The sequence below is a fragment of the Python bivittatus genome, unplaced genomic scaffold (assembly GCF_059951505.1).
Source record: "Python bivittatus isolate LINGU-HERP-01145 unplaced genomic scaffold, Pbiv_v1 ctg000330_np1212, whole genome shotgun sequence".
NCBI lineage: Eukaryota > Metazoa > Chordata > Lepidosauria > Squamata > Pythonidae > Python > Python bivittatus.
This window is the reverse complement of record NW_028277058.1, coordinates 58,395,284-58,415,060: the sequence shown is the minus strand read 5'-3', so window position 1 is coordinate 58,415,060 and position 19,777 is coordinate 58,395,284. Positions and strand designations below refer to the sequence as shown.

General features: G+C 44.9%; 1 protein-coding gene across 1 annotated transcript in view; it reads right to left on the bottom strand.

Annotated features, from left to right (window-relative positions):
• Nucleotides 1–11,683, bottom strand: part of ITIH5 (inter-alpha-trypsin inhibitor heavy chain 5) — a 42,052-nt gene extending 30,369 nt beyond the window's left edge. Inside the window, exon 1 of the mRNA XM_088141414.1 lies at nucleotides 11,404–11,683. Coding sequence (XP_087997540.1) covers nucleotides 11,404–11,523 — 120 coding nt within the window. The 5' untranslated portion in view covers nucleotides 11,524–11,683. The remainder of the gene's footprint in view (nucleotides 1–11,403) is intronic.
• Nucleotides 11,684–19,777: the final 8,094 nt, after the last annotated feature.

Here is a 19,777-nt window from a genome sequence, read left to right as displayed (position 1 = left end):
TCATCACCAAGCTAAAGGGGTTGGATTCAAACAGTGAGCTAAGCCCGCAAAAACAAACCCCGAGTTTAACCCCAAATCAAAATTAGCCGGTGTGAATGCATTTGCTAGGGCTTTCACAAACCAGGTTAAGCTCATAGTGTGAATACTGCCAGTTTGGGAGGGTGGGGTGGGAGTGGGGTTTCAGATGCTAGGCAGGTGGTTTTAGGGGAGAGATGTGCAAGTGTGGGTAAGCATCATTTTGTTTGTGAAGATGCACCGTGTTGAGGAGGAGAGAATCACCACAGAAACACCCATGCAAATAAGAATTCCACCAGCTGTAAACGTGAATATGCCCTACAGCTAGACTGGGACCAGCCCAGGTTCTTGCATTTCTAGAAGCCTTTCCCCATTGCTCAACAGAAGTCTTCTCCACCCAGGCTGGAGTTGGCACGGAGTCCTTTGAAAGGAGTTACAGCATCGGCAGCTTCATTCGGCCCCCTTCTTGCTGAGCAGAACAGCAAGTGAAGTGGGCCACCAGCAATTTGTGGGCACGAAAGTGAAAATGGGGTGTCTGCCCACTCCATTGCTCTGCCCCCGAGAGAGCACCCTGGGGTCTTCTCAAGCCAGCAGGGCTTTCGGGCGTGCAGGTCCACCCCTGGGCTTCCAGAGCTCCATATCACCCCACGGGACATTCAGGCCAACAGAGGCACCGTGGCACATGGGGCTGTGTCTTCTGTTACCATAGTATTGTTTCTTTCTCTTTTTCTCTGACATTTGTCACCCCCACTGCCAACCCCCCTTGCCTCTGTTCCCAATCACTGCAGCCCTCGGCCTTTCTGAAAAGGTAATCGGGGACAAAGTTTATTTAAATGCATTTATTTATGAAATTGACAAGGCTGTCCCGCTCATTATATATGACTCTGGGCAGTGTGTGCATTTTACGGCCACTGCTGGATTTAACACCCTTAAAGCTAAGCACAACTTAATCCTGTCTCCCTCATAGGCTGGGCACGAGAAGAAGGCAACGTCATGGAGATAGGGCAAAGAAAAAAGAAAGAGAGAGAAATGTTAGTGGGGCATCTTTGTGCCATGTGCTGGATACATCATCCCCCTCCACCACCCACTTTCCTGGTGCAGAATAGGGGAGGGATCACCTGGTGTCCTACTTTCCATCCCTATTCTGCAGCCATTATGTACAGAAAAGGGTTAAAACTGGAACAAAGGCCACGCCCTTTGGAACCTTTTATGCTAATTAGCCACAGGCTTATTCCCAGGGGCTCTGGGAGTTTTTGCCCCCTTCTGATAGAGCTTTAGAGCAGTGTTTTTCAACCTCAGCAACTTTAAGTTGTGTGGACTTCAATTCCCAGAATTCCCCACTTGGCTGGGAAATTCTGGGAGCTGAAGTCCACACATCTTTAAGTGGCTGCGACTGAAAAACACTGCTCTAGAGATATACAGATCATATCCATTCTTGCCTGTTAATCATGTCTTTCTCTCTATTTTTGCCTGCTTTTATTCTGATTTTGCCAGTTAACTGCTTTTGATGTGTGCCGGTGTTTAATAAACAAACAACAAGCTGTACTTTTTGCTAGCTGAACCGAGTGGCCCATGGCTTGCTCTGATCTGAATTCAGGAACCGACTGGGAGTGCGCGGGGTGCAGACCAAACGGGAAATTATCCAGAGCGATTTTCCAACAAGATGCAGGGGAGGAAAGGTCTTATGCCCAGCCCATGGGTTGCTGCTGAAAACACTTTCTGCTCATCAAACAATCTCTATTAATGTGGAAGCGGCTTTGTCTCTGGAGCCCCTGAGCTAGCAGATTCAACTGCACATCATGTTAACCCTGGTTAGCGTTAATCTTGGCTAGTTTCTTTGGTGGTTTAGTCTGCTTCGGGAAGCCAGCCAATTTAGGTGGCTTGGGGTGAATATTTAGTGCAAATCCATTCCAAAGTGAGCAAATGGTGCGGATGAAACATGGAATCGATGAAGTTTCTTTAGGAAAGCTTCATAGGTAATGTGGACATTGAGGGCTTTCAGCTCAGCTTAACAGGACTGGGTAACCCGCTCAGCTCCGATAATAACATATGATATGTTGGTTCCTGGAAGCTAGAAGTCTTCAGACTTTTTCAGGCCACAGAACCTCTGATCAAGAGGCCAAGCTCGAGTGATGGAAATGTGGCAGTCAAACGAAACCGGTGTATTTTATGCAACTTTATGTATGACAGTTGTTTGACAAATCACAACAAACAAATGCTCCGAGGGCTGCTCCCACAATCATTGTAAAGATCATCGGCAAAGTCAATGCAACATTAACTTCTCCTTTGTACAAAGATTAAAACTTGGATTTCACCGTTACTGGGGGAGGGGGGGAGTTAATGTTTTAGCCAAGCAAATCGGGGTTAAGGGGTTGGGGGGGATTGCTTCTCCTTAGGAAAATAGCTATGCATGCCTCTGGCTGTGTTTGAATGGCTGGCTGGGGAATTCTGGGAATTGAAGTCCACACATCTTCAAGTGGCCAAGGTTGAGGAACACTGTGCTAGTCTCTTGCAGAACTCCATCCAGATCCTATAGAAGCCTAGGAACACACTTTGAAAACCCCCCTTGTAAGCGAGAGAGATTTGTGACTTGCCATTTCCTTCTGCAAAATGAACAATCGCCTGAGCTTTGCAGCGTACGAAAAAGGGGAGTTGAAGGTACGCATTTTTCTCTGCATCCCCACTGCTTTGGGGTTTGCTCGCCCGGAGAGACGATTTTATGAGGGCTTCCACGAAGCTTCAAATGCTAAGGCGCTGGAGCAAAAATGAAGCCTTCTCTCGTGCCAAAACATATGTGACCTCTTGCAAGCGTTTCCACTCGTTTTTGGACCAAAAAGGAGTGAAGAGCAAAAGGCAGTGACTCAGATTTCAAAAGGGGTGGATGGAATTGAGCTGCTATCATCATCATCATCATCATCATCATCATCATCATCGGTGGTATTTACAGTAGAGTTGCGAATTGCAGAACAATTACGTTTGCTGTAGGAGGGATCCCCACCCCTGACAACTAGAGAATGCAATGCAAGACACATGCAATGAATTAGAGGAAAGCCTGAGGGCCCCTTTTCAAACTAACAGGAGGCTGAAAAGGCATGATCAGACTCCTTCTGCTTTTGGGCAACTGTAGGCTAACCACAGCTCTCTTCCTGCCATGTCTACACAAGATGAAGGAAGCATGGACCTGGGAAGTCTTGGGATCCAATCCACACGCAGCCATAAAAATTGACTGGTGCTCCCCTCCCTCTGTCTCTCTCTTTGGTTGATTGATTACGTGCCCTCAAGTTGTTTTCGACTCCTGGCAACCACACAGATAGATTTTCTCCATGGCGATCTACCCCTCACCTGGTTCTTCAGGTCTTCCAATGGTGCTCCCACCACCACTGTAACTGGGTCCATCACCCTTGCTGCTGGTGGTCCTCTTCTTCTCTTTCCTTCCACCTTTCCCACCATCACAGCCTTCTCCAGAGAGCTGGGTCTTCGCATCATGTGTCCGAAGTAGGATAATTTGAGCCTGGTCATTTGTGCCTCGAGTGAGAACTCTGGGTTGAATTTTTCGATGAGCCATCAATTTGTTTTCTTGGTTCTCACCAGTATTCTCAAGAGTCTTCTTCAACACCAAAGTTCAAAGGCATCAATACTCTTCCTCTCCTGCTTCTTCAAAGTCCAACTTTCGCCTCCATAGAGGGTCAGAGAGAAAACCATTGTCTGCACAGTGCTAATCTTTGTAGGCATAGATCCATCATGGCATCCGAATATCTTTTCCCAGGCCTTCGTGGCTGCTCTACCAAATGCTAGTTTGCAGCAGAGGGCATTCAGTGAAGCTTGCTTCTATTATTGTTATTTCTGTTATTTTGTTATTCTGTTCTTTTTTTAATGGTCAGGTGCACATCTCCATCTGATATGCCAGTTATCACCATCCCAGGATCAGAAGCTTGCCCATGCCATGGTCACCTCCTGGTTGGACTACTGCAATGTTTGCTTGTTTGTTTGCCTGTTTTATCCTATTTAATGCCACCCAACTCCAAATGGCTCCATGTTCTTTACATGGGGCTGCCCGTGGAGACCACCCGGAAGCTACAGCTGGTCTGAGTAGCCATGGCACATCTCTATTCTGAGAGCTGCACAAATGACCCTTTGGCCTCTGGATCCAATTCAGGATGCTGGGTTATCACCTTTGAAGTCCTACTTGACTCTGGATTTGGATATTTTTGGGTCCCATTGCCCCAGCAGTATCTATCTTTCCAGTAAGTTCTGGAGATAAGACTGGAGGTTGGTGGCTTCCTTTGGCGTATGCCAAGTTCTCCATTTATTTAAAAAATATCATTTATCAAGGGCAGAACTCTGCTGTAGGGGTGACAGTGGTGCTACTCCTGAAGATTTAGATGGGAGGAGTTTCCTCCTGAGATTTTCCCTTTGGATGCAATGGAAATGTGGGAAGCCAGGGAGACTACAGGCAGATGGAGAGAGGATGGGACTGTGAAAGAGAGGACGGTCCCTCCCACCCCTTGTCCACCTCCTTGCTAAGTAAATGCAAAATGACCACCAGCACCATGAGGATTCCTCTAAAGTTCTCCTCTTCTCCTTTGCAAGAGTGTTGAAAGCAAATTCACTTTCATGGAAGTGAACAAGGACTGCGAGAACCCAAAATGCACAATTCTTTTGCCTGGCAGACCAAAACACTCCTGTTGATGCAGTCACCAGCGAAATAGGTACTGTTGGGGGTGGACACACATAGGAAGTTTGCTGGGGACTCTTTGAGGCACCCACAATTTTGGTTGTTCTTAAGATACCTTTTCAAGTGCCAAGATATTTCCCATTTCTGATTTAACAGCAGACAGTCTTTAGTTGAGATGGTGGCAGTATCATAATTTTGGAAACACAAGGACATTTCAACCTTAATATACCAAATGAATTAAAGTAGACATAAGCTGGGTATGAAGCAAGGACAGAGTTGGGAGGGAAGAGAGGCAGAGGGAGGAGGAAAGAGTGAATTTAACCATTATTAAAATGGGAAACTTTGTGATGGCTGACTGTAAACAATTTTTGCCGCCCAATTAAACAGCCCATTAAGTATTTCTTTTCCCCTCTGAAAGAGATGTTTGGCGCCGGCCAGTTGGAAAACTATTGACTTTACAACGGTTAAGGCTCTGAATTAATGGAGTTGATGTCCAAACCCTGCCTTTCTCTTCTATAATCCATTACAACAGCAGCATCAAACCGTCGGCGTCATCCTGTTCCTTCTGGAAAAATCAGAAACATTCTGACAATCGTATCGCACTTCATAACATTTCCTGCTTAAACATCTGCATCTGTGTGTGTGTGTGTCCGTGTGCGTGTTTGTGTGGCTGCTGGTTGCACTATACTAGAATGTGGAAATTTAGGACGACAGAGGGAAGAGGGGGAAATTGATGCTTGATGCTGTGAAAAACATTTTACATTAGATATTATAATCGGAGGGTGAGAATGGGGGCGGAGGGAAAATGTATAAACAAATGATGCTAAAAAAGTGGAAATGGGGTATGTTAGAGAGGGATAACAGGTCAAAGTGTGACATCGTCCTGATGGCTGCAATTCAGAAGCAGGCCAGACACTTTCTCTGCAAAAGCTCTCCAGTTTGGTCTTTGGCATCTTCCGGGAGGGCTGGGAAATCCTTCTGTCCGAACCCTTGGAGGGCCACTGGCATTGCATGAATACCCAGACTCAAAGAGTTGGAAGGGGACGCAGAGAACATCCAATCCAACTCTTTCCTTGGTGGGGGACTCCAACTTAAAGCATCCCACACAGAGGGTTGGTAGCCTCAAGCAGGAGGACACGCGATGAAGAGGAACCCACCGCCTCTCGGGGTCATTGATTCCATGGCTAACTTGCTCTTATTGCTGGGATTTTTTTTTCTAATATGAAGTTGGAATCTGATGTCCTTTAAGTTCATCCATTACTTTGTCCTGTACTTTGGAAGGACAGAGAAGAGGACTGTGCAAATTTTGAAAATGGTTAGGAAGACATGCATGAGACCTCACGCAGGTGTGAGAACAACACCTTTCTGTGACTTTTCCTGGCCATAAGAAAAAGAAGAGGAAATTAGGCACAGAAACTAGCATGTGCAGTCCAGATTTTTAAATACACCTACAAATGCTTGTTCAGAAATGAGAGAGGCATGTTCTTCAGAGCATTCTATGAATGATGGTGAATGGGTGCCCTCGCGGTCTTCTAGGATCAATATTTTTGCAACCCTAAAAGACTGTAGTCTCCATTTTCCATTGTTCTCCTGTTATTTCCCAACCCCATTGGGATATAATTCAAAAGCACATAATCATTTACAAACCCAGGAGTCTTCCAGAGCAAAATGTATATGCGTAATAGCTTCTCTCCTAGCAAGGACCAAGTCACATGAACCCACATTCCAGTTTGAGCTTGTCACCTCCAGCAATTAGCCGAGATCTTCCCAATGCCCAACAAACGCAAAATAATAATGATTGTTCAATTAATAATAACTTAAAAACTATAGACATGTGACCTTCAGGTGCCAGACAATTTCTTGTTCTAGACCTCTCTGTATTCTTGAATAGCTAATTTCCTGCAGTCTAATAAAATGTTAGGAATCTTTTTTACAGACTCAAACAACTCAATATCATCACCTAGTCATATGTGTTGATCTGATTAATTGCTTTATTAAAGGATTAATGCATTAATTAATTGATCTAATATCTGTTCAGGTCTATAGTGTGCCCAGGTTCTCTAGCAAAAGGAGTGCCGTGCTGTTTTTAAGTAGAGATTCCCCGTAATGTCAATTTAGCATGGGATCAGAGTGCTTGAATGGAAAAGCTCTTAGACAGCTGAATCCTCTGCTCAGTGCAGGATCCACTAGAACAGGGTTCCTCGACCTTGGTGACTTGAAGACGCGTGGACTTCAACTCCCAGAATTCCCCAGCCAGCATGGCTGGCTGGGGAATTCTGGGAGTTGAAGTCCACACGTCTTCAAGTTGCCAAGGTCGAGGAACCCTGCACTAGAACATCTCTAACAAATAACCATCCATCTGGCTTGAAGACCTCCAGCAAAGGAGATCTCACCACTTCATGTGGCAACCTGTTCCACTGACTGACACATCTCATACAGCTGGGAAATTCCTACTTAAGTCTAGCCTGAATCCATTTCTTCGTTGTTCCAACCCTTTGTTCTGGTCCTGCTTTCTGGGATAATAGACCACAAGTCCACTTCCTCTTCTGTGTGACACCCTTTCAAATGTTCAAATGACTTCTATCTTATCTCCTGCCAGTCATCTTTTTCTGTAGGCTGAACATACCCCAATCTTTCAACTGTTTCTCTTTAGCCTGATTTCCAGAGCTTTCCACATCTTGGTAAACCTCCTCTGAACTCACTTCTATTTTGGGCTGTCCTTTCTGAATCTTGCTGCCTAGAACTGGACACAGGACTTCAAAGAGGGTCTGGCCAGAGTAGAACAATGACTTCCTGTGATTTAAACCACTGTTTCTCAACCTTGGCAACTTTAAGATGTGTGGATTGCAGCTGCCAGAATTCCCCAGCCAGCATGGGGAATTCTGGAAGCTGAAGTCCACTCATCTTAAAGTTACCAAGTTTGAGAAACAGTGGTCTCGATGATGTGCTCTTGTTAAGACACCCCGAGACAGCATTTGCCTTTTTAACAACTGCATCACACTGCTGGCTCATATTTAATGGTCATAACTATGTTTCATGGTCAACAAGGACACCCAGATCCCTTTCACATCTACTACGTCCAAGCCAGATCTCCTCCATCCTAACACTGTGGCTTTTATTTTTCCTACTCAGATGCAAAACTTAACACCTCTTTTTGTCAGATTCTGTCCTATTCATTTCAGTCTCCCACTCAAACCTATCTACCTGTTTTTGAATCATAAGGATCAAATCATTATCGGTGTGCTGTTGTGCATTACATTCTGCCAATAGTAAAAATGGGGAGAGGGGGAATTTCTATACATCTCAAGGTAATTATAGCCTACACTTTGCACTTAGATCTGGGCTAAAACTAATCCTTTAACAACGAATGCTTTGCCTTAACAACTTGAATCATATTCCTAAAATATATCTTCAGAAATGTAAAAAAAAAAAATCTATTCTTAGTTTTCCCTTGGGTTGCTTTGATGGTTCCAGAGAGAAGGAAGTTTTAATTTTCCAGATTTAATTTTATACCACAAGAAATAGCTCCTTTCTCAGATGGATGAACGATTAATTTTGTTCCCTGCAAAATTTAACCTAGGATCTTCTCCAGTTAAGCTTCTGCTTAGCTAGACTTTGAAACTGAGACACTCATCTGATTTGTTGTATGGGAGAATGTACAAATATTAATGGTTATAATCATCATAAGTAAGCATTCAAACAATTAGCATAGTCAAAAAGCAGATCTATCTTTGAAGCCAGGTTTCCTGCCATGACCTAATTTGGCGGCCTGATAGAATCCATTCTTGGCTGTTTGATTGACAGGAATTAAGCTAGTAACTTTTTAAAGCAAACTTTCTGCTGAGTTACAAGGCCCGAGCATGCCCACGAAGCAAAGACATTTTTCAGGCTGCATTTATGTCCTTGCAAAGCTATAGAGTATTCAGGGAGAAGGTTTCAACATGTTATTACAGAAATATTTGAACCAGCACTGTAACACTCTGGCAATGCGTGCAAATATCTTACATCTTCTGGCCTCTTCTAACATTCGTCATTCCGTAATTGTTTTTCCCATCCTGGGCTCAGTCAAAAACCAACTTTTCCAAAGTGTGTTGATATCACGGCTCAGATTTCAGATTTTGCTTTCTTGAATTGAGTAGAGATGCAACTAGCGATGAATTAGAAGCTGTTCAAATGGTCCAGCCGATTAACCAGATGGGAAGACGTGGGTTCAAATCGAGTCCAGTGCAAAATATTACAAATAGAAGTACAGCCATTTTCAATAATCCACTGTGGCTATACAAAAAATGTGAGAGGAGCAGAAGAAGGGGCCATTTTCTTTTCCTGCACTGCTTTAGGGACAAATTCTGGGGTATGCCTGTTGCAAACTCATTTTCTTTCCTTTCTTTATTCTGTTATTTATTTATTCGTCAAATGTATAGGCCTGCCCATCTCACAAGCAAGTGACTGTGGGCGGCGTGCAACAAAGCTAAAGGGAATTGATATTTCCAAAACAATTACTATTATTATTAAAAGCTTGAAAATGATGAAAGACATAAAGCTAAAATAAAAAATGAATATGGGGCGAAGAGCAGGTGTTAATAACAGGAATCTCTAAAGCAGCATTTCTCAACCTCGGCAGCTTTAAGATGTGTGGACTTCAACTCCCAGAATTCCCCAGCCAGCCATGCTGGCTGGGGAATTCTGGGAATTGAAGTCCACACTTCTTAGAGTTGCCAAGGAATCTCAAAGTCAGATTTACTCTGTACTACTTTCTAACACCTGCACTCACATCTGGGCTGCGTTCACACACCCCTATCTTAACCTTGCAACTGAATCAGCTCATATTCTGGCTTTGCACAATACATTAATTCCCAAGCTAGTAAAATGAGCCAGGTTCACCCCACATGGTAAGCTACGAAAACTAACCAGATGAACACCAGCTTTATCAGGGTGTGCAGATGCAATCGCTAGAGGGTTGCTGACCTGGAGAAAGGTGCTGTGTGAACCTGGCTTGCACACACACGATGCACAGAGCAGGTGCATGCCAAGGAGAATGACCCATAAGAATAAATGCTAATGCGATTCATTTCTGATATGCACAATTCATTCAGCCAGTCGATGGAGCTATTTGCAGTTTCATTTGCCTAACATATGACCCATGGTTAATTTTCAACTTAGGGTTTTTTTTAGCATGGTGTGAATCCAGTCCAATAGATTGTTCACACTGTATTTGGCAGACCCGGAAAGTATTTTCATACAATTAATTCATAATTATATCACCAGCTTATATGAATCAGGAGTCCGTAGCAGCTTTTCCAACGAACGAACATTATTAAAAGGGTTCAGCTTTTGCAAACTAAAGCTCATTTCATCAGGTGTACGATAAAAGCATCTTTAATGCCTCTGTAAAAAAACCATAAAAGCAGCTGTCCTCCTACAGTGACGACTGGTTATATGAACAGAGCCCAGGAAACACTTTGCAAGTTTCTGATACGTAACAGAATAATATGGAGTTTGGTTGCCAAATTAACTGAAATTGAAAAAAGACAAAAGCCTGCCTGTAAAAACTATAGAGACAAGATCCTGCGGAAAAAATTAGTTGCAGTTTACCCTTCAGTTTCGCTAGAGAACGACATTATTAGATGCTTTACCAAGTGTATGATTTGATTTAAAAGTTGTAAAAAGCAAAGAGGGAATTTCAGCTGCAGCAGCATTTAGCTTCACAATAGCCCAACTATTAAAACTTAGGTCGTCTTGGAAAATCCCTTTTCTCTATTACGTGCGCATTACTTATTTTGGGGCTCAGAATCGCCTAGCAATGATTCCAGATGTTTATTTAGCTCAGCACTCCCGGGCTGAAGAAAAATACACTTTGCTCTCACACAGGATATGCCACGGCAAATGCAAGGGAAAAGAGCAAAAGGTTGGAGAATGTCAGACAAATTCCAGAAACGGTATAGTGAAATGGCACAAAGGGTGGGAACAAGCTTAAAACTTCAAGACAAATAGCCCAGCACTTTGTTGCCGTGAAAGCGGTGGGTGTAAAATTCACCGTTCGCTGAATCGGGCCAAAGGTCTATTGATTCTAGCACGGTTTCCACAGCAGCCAGCCAGGCATCGTGAAGTCAAGCCATTAGGGTGCAAACGTCCTCTGTGGTTTGCCAGCAGCACTCGATGTCCTCCGAGGTATACTGCAACTGACACTGGAGGCTCCGTTTAGCTCTTTCCATGAGCGCCCCAAGGATTGAGCTAGGCGTTGTCAAAGAGAGGGAATCGCCTACATTTCTAAGCATGGCCCAAGAGCCAGAATTTTTAGAGGGAGCACCCCAGTCGACAGACTGGAGAACTTTGAATTCACCTTGCAGGGCTGAATAGTCATGCTTCCAGAGCCAAATCAGGGCAAATCCTACATTTAAGGAAGGGTTTGCTTTGTCACAAAGCTCATAATTCTCACATCTAGCAAAGTGTGCCTCCCATTTTGGGCTACCCTTCTCATTTTGGGGTGGGCAAAGGAACCCCGGCTTTGCTCCTAGCCCTCTTCTGCTTTTGACAGCAGCTAGGAAGAATGCCAGGGTCCTCTTGCCATTCCCAAAAGGGGTATATTTGCTTATTTAAAACATCTCTTCCTTTTCAGTCCAGTGTCTTCCCTACTAAACTCTTTGCAGTTCTTAGCACACCCCCCATCGCAGATTAAGGTCTTCTGCACCCCCAAAGCAAACAAACAAACTTACATTGTCGATGAGGTTATAATCCATAATCTCAGCCTCTTCCAAATCCCTGGCTAAGAGTTCAGGGTCTTGCTGGCCAGAAACAACCAGGAGACCGCACCCCAACCAAAGGAGCCAGGCCATGCTGGTGAGGAGTTCCCAAACAGCAAGAAGTCAGAAAGGGAGGAACAGGTCTTCTTGCTCCAACTTCTGCCTCCAGCTAGCTGGAAGAGGGACGCATCTGACCTGAGCTGTCTTGGCTGACTGCCTCACCCTCCCTCCTCCCTCGGTCCAGCCCTTTCGCAGAGCAGAAAGCTAAGGCTGAACGTTCCTTGCTTGAGTTCAGTTTAGCAGAAGGTTGGCGAACCTCATGAGAACCTCCACCTCAGTTTTCGGTGGCCGTGCGTCCGCTTTCGCTCAGGGACCGACTGTGCTTGGAGTGTCCTGCTGTAACAAAAGCCGCCTTTGCCAAAAGTTTCTGAAGAGCCTCATTTCTGAATGATTGCCTCTGGATGTTTTCCCACCACCAGACTGGGTTCATGCAAAAGACATACCGCCCTAAAGCTGGGTCCTTTGTTGGGGGTCTCCTAATACACAATGCCCAAACGAAGAACCCCGTTGTTGGTTCGTGGGATGGGCTAGATCCCAAGACGTATGAAGACCCCCACCTGAGAAGAAAGCCAGCTTGAAATAAAAATGGGTGACTAAGAAACTAAGTGACTAACATAACTGGGTTATGCTGCTGGTGCTTGCTGTTGGTATAGTCTACATTAGGTTGGACCAGAATTGACCACATGAGCTGGCCACTTTAAGCAGTTTCCAGGGTCCTGATATTGCAACAGGAGCACATCCTTCTGAGTTTCTGAAGGGGCAGCCGTGAGCTGACCCACACAGCCGTGGTGCTCCCATGAGACGTCGTGCAGCACTGTAGGCCCTCAAATCAGCACGCCTTGGCTAACAAGGTCATCATGCTCAGATATAGGAACGCTGATTTGGAAGTGTGCCCACGGTGGAACAGCTCCCTGGCTGGGCTCCAGGTCTTGCTAGCAGAGGACCAACTGGCTAGGAAAAGGACTGATGCACTGGGATAGCCAGCGTTCATATAGTGCAGTGTTTCTCAACCTTGGCAACTTTAAAGATGTGTGGACTTCAACTCCCAGAATTCCCCAGCCAGCATGGCTGGCTGGGGAATTCTGGGAGTTGAAGTCCACACATCTTCAAGTGGCCAAGGTTGAGGAACACTGTTCTAAGGGCTGTTTTGCTTGCTCTAGGTGTCCCATGGTTGGAGCAGCCGGGGAAGTGAGCCTGCTGGTGCTCAACGGGGCAGACGTGTTCCCTGAATGGTTGCCTGTTCAGACAGACGGCCTGTTTGCACAGTTGGTCGGTCCCTTGGGCACCTTCTAGAAAAGTACTGCAGTCATAACGGAAGTTTTGCATGGTTTCAGGCAGATGTCAGGACCCGGGCTGTGAGACCAACATCTCACTTAGCCACTGGTGGCTTCTGAGTCACATCGTGAAATTGGTTGCCAGCTGGCTCAAAGAGCAAACCGTGGTGGGACTCCGATCCAGACAGCTGCTGCTGGAGCCTGGGAGACCTCCAGACCAAGGAGGGAACAACAGCAAAAACTGAGATTGGGGAGAACCTTCTCTGCAACTTTTTCTCCTTCTGGGAATTCATTTGCTAAAGGGGGCACTGCCAAGCAGCCAGCATCTTCTCTGCTACCACTCTGTGGGCAAGCTCACTCTGAGGTCTTCGATGGCAGCTGGCTGGGCCAAAAACAAATGGGCGAAAATAGGAGGCAAACGTGTTTCTTAACATCTGCAAATCCAGCTGCTGTTTCATTGCTGTCTTGGAGTAAAGAACAGGGCACTGGGAAGCGAAGGGGTAACTGGAAGGAATGCGCGTCAAACTTTGTAGTCTCTGATGAAGAAATAGGAATGTTGATGCTTGACTTTAAGACAGTGAGGCTATCTGGGGGTGAGCACAACACACTTACCCATGGTTAACCAAATTGCTCAATTTCCTAGGTTTGTGCAACCTTCTAAACCATAAACTAACCATACTACTTTGCTTTGTACAACAAGCAAGGCCGAATGCCAGTGGCTGGTTGATGGTTAGGTGAGTTGCACACACAGCCTGTCAACGTTTGGACCTAATGCTTTTGTTTCTCAGGGTCCTGTGCCCATCTCAAAATTTTTCCCCAATTCTCTGCCATCCCAGTTACCTTCCTTGAATCTCCAGTCCTGGGAACCGACTGGAGGAAGAGAGAGAGAGAGCTCTTTTCCCTCCTCCCTCCTTCCCAGTATTAACAACCTTGGAAAGTCAAGTTCTGCCATTGTCCTCATGAGCAACCAGGCCAGAAATAAGGGTTATAAATTACAGCTGCTGAGATTTCATTTAGATGAACTTCCCAAAGGCAAGATCAGGAACAGTGGAATGGTCTGTCTGTAAAGGTTGTGGATTTTCCATCTCAGGAGGGTTTTCAGAAGAGGTTCTGGTAGATGGTTCCACTGGTTTTCCTGCACATTGCAGAGGGTTGGAGTAGATGATCTTTGAGGTCCTGTCCCACTCCTGCATTCTATGTTGGGTTGGCAAAAGGCAGGGATCTGAAGGGAAGGGGGAGAAGCACAGGGTGGGGTGAGTGGTGTGGATAAGTCATGGAAAGAATCACAGCCAGGCATTTGTGCCTGTTTTATTTTTCCTTTTTTCCGTTAAATGTACTTAACGATGATACAGCGCATACAGATATACAAATCTCGATACGGATGAATATTCATTTCCCTAAGTTCATCAACAGTACCCTGTGCTTGCTTTATTGTTATTGGGAAGTCAAGTTCTGCCATTGTCCTCATGAGCAACCAGGCCAGAAATAAGGGTTATAAATTACAGCTGCTGAGATTTTTAGTTTTATTATAATCCTTTTATTTTATTTAAAACAAAGGTATATTTTTTAAAAAAAGATATTATCTATAAATAAAGAGCATTCGTGCCTGTTTGATGGCATTGCACAGCCGTTCCTTGGCAGAGAGATCTGCGTGCATTTGTCCTGCTCAAAATTGTTGAATGGGGCAATCCTTTCCCTTAGCAGTCTTTCTCAATCTTGACCACTTTAAGATGTGTGGACTTCAACTCCCAGAATTCCCCAGCCAGCTGAGGGAATTCTGGGAGTTGAAGTCCACACGTCTTAAAGTTGCCAAGGTTGAGAAACACTGCCTTAAAGACTTGGCCTTTCACTTTAGAGTGGAAAAATCAACCGGGGGTAGGATGGGGTGGGGTGGCTTTTTGGGGCATTCATTTGATCACAAAATGGCTACAGCACCTAGCCAATCTTGGAAACTCAGCAGAGTTGGACCTGGTTATTATTATTTTGATGGAAAATAATCTGATTTCTTGGGGGGAGGGGAGGGGGGAACATTTCTTAAACTATTTAAAAAAGCACCCAGTGGAAGGTGTTCCTACAATCCCTTAACCTGGCTACTAAATTAAACCCATCTTCTGGGTTTACAGCATACATTGAACCAGACATGGAACAATTGCCCTAGATTCATGCAATAGACCAAACCCCAAAACCAAGTCAAACAAACCAACAATCCCCCCCCCCAACCCCCCCTGGCCAGGTTAAAGCAAATCATGAACATTAGCTGGTGTCCCAATGAAGTGATGGGATCTTTGATTGATTTGGTTCTGAGGGTTGAGTAAAGTCCCCCTGATGTTTGCAGTGGTACATGGCAAGGCCGCTGGGTTGAAGAGGAGTCCCATAAGGCACAGAAATGATGCATGTACAAGACGGTGATGTTCCTAAGCCAGACCTATGGGGTTTACATGAATTTACTGCCAGCTTGGTGAATATCTGTGGCTTTCCTCCTTTAGGGCAGGTTTCCTCAGCCTCAGCCACTTTAAGATGGGTGGACTTCAACTCCCAGAATTCACCAGGGGAATTCTGGGAGTTGAAGTCCACCCATCTTAAAGTGACTGAGGTTGAGGAACCCTGCTTTAGGGCAGTCTGCCACCTAGTGGCCATCTAGCTAAATGCAGCCCAAACAAATTACATTAGATCAGAGTTTAACCTTTTGGCTCTCAGGACCCCTCCCCACTTTTAAAAGATGTGGAGGACCCCAAAAGAGTTTTTGTTTGTATGGGTTATATTTATTGATATTTACTGTATTAAAAATGAAAATGGGCGCATTTGCAGAATATTTATTTATTTATTGAATCATGTAAAAATAACAATATGAAACCCATTCGATAGTAACATAAATATTTTTCATGACCCCCCCCTTTTAAAAAAAAAATAATGAGAAGAGTGATGTTGATTTAAATTTTTGCCAATATCTGGTGAATAATTTTGATTTCGTGGACCAGCGGTCCTCAGACACATTTGAAGAAACACTGAATTAGATAAACACAATAAACCCTGCAGGACTTATTTTTGTTCAGACTCATGAGATTTATTCAATTATAGACCTAGCTGCTTTTGTGCAGGATGCAAAGCTTGGTTATTTTAAGTCTGGTTACTTTCTTTAAGGATCTTGTGTTCTGCAAATCCATCCCATTTGCACACAACCATTCGCAGTTATGATGGTGATGAAAATTTAACTTTATGACCAATCCTCGCATTTATGACCTTCACAGATCTGTAAAGCAAAGGAAAGCTGAAGTCAGATCATAAGCACAGTTGTAGTTTCACGTAGTGACCGCTTCACTTAACGATCTTATTTTGTCTGTCTCATGCTTTTTAAACCACCCAATGAGTTAGGGTTAGGGTTAAGGTTATTGATCAATGGTTGACAGTTACATCTGCAAATTTATGTACCTATGCCGTACAGTAATCACAACAAGGATAACACATCAATCGATCGTGTCTGCAGCAGGTGAAAACTTTTCTTTATATTTTAATGCTAGTGGTGGGCAAGAAAGGAAACAGAGCCAGGAATTATTTTAACTTTGCCTTTTTAAAGCAAGACCTTAGTATTCTTTCAGTAATGGAAGACCATATTTGCCCAAGGAATGCTGGGTTCTGTCAGAGGTAACTAATTGGTGAAATGCTCCCAGTCCAACTTCCTGAACCTGTTTAGTTAAATACCTAACATCGGTATTTCACATCACATAAGCGGATTGTTCTTAACCTTGGTTAGCTTGGATTGTGTTTTGAGAGTAGTTTGCTAAAAGAGACACAAATGGTCACCAGCGTTTGATGAGTAATCAGAGCATATGATAGCCCATGTGCTTGGGCTGGAGAACTACGCAGATACAATGCATATTGCGCAGAGAAATGTTGTTGTGATCCTTCCAGTCAATCCAGACCCCTGGTGATTGCCTGGACAAGTCCTGGCAGTTTTCCTGGCCATGTTTTTCTGAAGGGGTTTGCCACTCCTTCTTCCTAAAGCTGAAGGACTGACCCAAAGTCACCCAAATGGCTTTTGTGCCCAAAGCAGGCTTGTCTGGTTATTAGCACTGGACTTTGTGGGTCTCCCAGCTTCTAATCCAGCGCCTTTAACCACCACCCCAACCGTGCCTCACCCCAGAGAAACAGAAAGTGCTAAAAGATGTGTACGCTTGCCCCTTGGAAGGAAAGCTATGGCAAACGTAGATAGCATATTAAAAAGCAGAGACGTCACCTTGCCGACAAAGATCCGCATAGTCCAAGCTATGGTTTTTCCAGTAGTAATGTATGGCTGTGAGAGCTGGACCATAAAGAAGGCTGAGCGCCGAAGAATTGATGCCTTTGAACTGTGGTGCTGGAGAAGACTCTTGAGAGTCCCCTGGACTGCTAGGAGGTCAAACCAGTCAATCTTAAAGGAAATCAACCCTGACTGCTCATTGGAAGGACTGATATTGAAGCTCAAGCTCAGATACTTTGGTCACCTAATGCAAAGAGAGATCTCTTTGGGAAAGACTCTGATGCTGGGAAAGATTGAAGGCCAAAGGAGAAGGGGATGGCAAAGGATGAGATGGTTAGATAGTGTCACTGAAGCAATGAGCATGAAACTGAGCAAACTCAGGGAGGCAGTGAAGGACAGGAAGGCCTGGCGTGATATGGTTCATGGGGTCACGAAGAGTCGGACACAACTTAATGACTGAACAACAACAACTGTACATATTTAGTCCAATGTTCTGTCTGAGAACATGCACACATTCAAACCATTGTCTTTGGAACCCACATACTGTATATAGACAGGGATACCAACCCCTTGAGGGAAACACAGATGAGGTGTCTCTTCCATCCCTTCTCTGGGGGTCTCCCCACCTGCTTCTAACCATGGTACAAATTTGCTTTGGTAAACTCTACCTTGTGTTGTGTCTCCATGACATTACTTTCATCTCATTCCCAGCCCATGAATGAAACTACTTATGGCACCCTTATTGGCTCAGTTTTAGGCTTATTCTCATATCTCCATAACCATGGTTTGAACAAGCTCTCCCTTACCTGTTTTAATGTCACATGTCCTCATGATATTGCCTTCTTCCCATCCCCAGCCCAACTTGACACCTGGCAACTTGATAGGTGTCTAAGCCCACCATTCGAAGCACCCACCTATGCTCCTCCTTACCCCAGCATACATTAAAGAGAACAACTGGTGGTTGCTTATCCCACTGGCAGGGAATTAGTGGGAGAGGAGACGAAGCAGGACTGTGCACCAGTCACTCTCTTCAACTTTTCCTGCATTAAAAGGGAAGGGCACTCCGCTCACTGACCTTGCAACGAAGTCAAATAGGAGTTGGCCACAAGAGGAGTTGAGAATAAGCTGGCATCAGTTCCTCCTGGCTCATGGGTTGGAAGAAAACACTTTAACACAACTATCTGAGTGTGTCCTGAGTCAGGCACTCCCTGTGATCCATCAGATCGTCCAAGGCTCCCGTTATCTTCTCCATCCATTATCCTCCAACATTCTGCCCTTCCTTGCCAATTTTCTCTCCTTCTACGTTAGCTCAGTTTCTTCTAGTGAGAGAGAAGGTATCTGCCCTAGCTTTAAACCATTGCAGACGTCCAGGGCGTCCTTTGGATGCCCTCTTCAGCTGCAGATAACCAGTTGGCAGCAACAGCTTCATTCCAGCAAAGTCCAACTGCAGGGGAGGAGATCAAGGGCAGGTTTAGAGTCCAAATTCCAGCTCCGTTTGCCAAATGCAGTTTTGACAAGAAGGGGCTTTGCTTCGGTGCCTTTGGAGGGAATCAGCTCTATTTGTGCCAAATACTTGAAGAGCAAGATCCATCTATTGATTCATCTATTGCTGTAAGCCAGAGTTTGCTTAACCATTATTGAGTAATTCACAGTGGGCTGGATTTGCAGATAATATTAAACCATAAAGCCAGAACCCACTTATTTCGAGTGACAAATCACATTCCCCACACACTGAATAAAAATATTGGCATGAGCATTTCACGCCTGCCCTTCTGGGGATATTGCCATAACCTGGGCCCTGGGGTGGGGCCATATTCTGCTCTTGCCATAAACCATGGCTTCCAAGCCACGGTTCATACAACTATGCACCTATTGGTTGGTTTCAACCATTGAGCTAAGTCTAAAGTTAGTTGGGGGATAATATGGCGTATAAATCCAGCCTCAGTGACTCACAAAGCGAAGTCCATAAACCATGATTAAGCCATGTTTAGGGTAACATGGGAAGCCAATCACCAAGTCTCAGAACTGGGGCTGACTTCTTGCTGCCATAATGAAGAACTTACCTCCAACCATTGGGAGAAACTGGGCTAGCTGGTTTTAAGATACCATTAGTAGTCAGGTTCCTATGTATTGGAAAACAAGTGTAATGGATGTTTGTTCAGTTCATATCCTGCCTTTCTTCTAGGCATTCAAGGCAGTGTTCATAGTCCATTTTCTTCCATAACAACAACCCAATGAGTAGGCTGGGCTGAGAGAAATAACTGCCCCGTATCACCTAGTGAGCAACCATGGCTGAAGATGGACTAGAACTTAGGTCTTCCTGCTTCTAATCCAGCACCCTCACCACTACACCATCCTGGGTCTTGGTCTGAGAAGGAAGGGTTGGCCCATAGCCCCCAGGGACTTTCTCTGGCTAAGGTGGGACTAGAACGTGGGTCTCCCTGCTCCTAATCCAGAACCTTCTGCACCATTCTGGTTCTGCAGTATTGCCAGACTGTCCTCTTTCATCCACAGGGTTGCTCCATTTGTATCCTGTTCTTCTCCTGCACCAGATCGTCCTCTTCTTGTGGCCTTTAAATGCAGTTCAGCCCAGCATTATAGGTCAGAGCAAGTGGGGTGGGGAATGGGGAACAGGAAGCCCAGCCTATCCAGCGTGCAAGCCATTATCAAGAGACTTGGCCCTGTTTGCACAGCCCCTCACCTGTGCCCCCCACCCCGCGCTACCAGGCAAATATTTGCTTTTGCCCAAACAAGGTTAGCATTTCTAAAGAGCCTG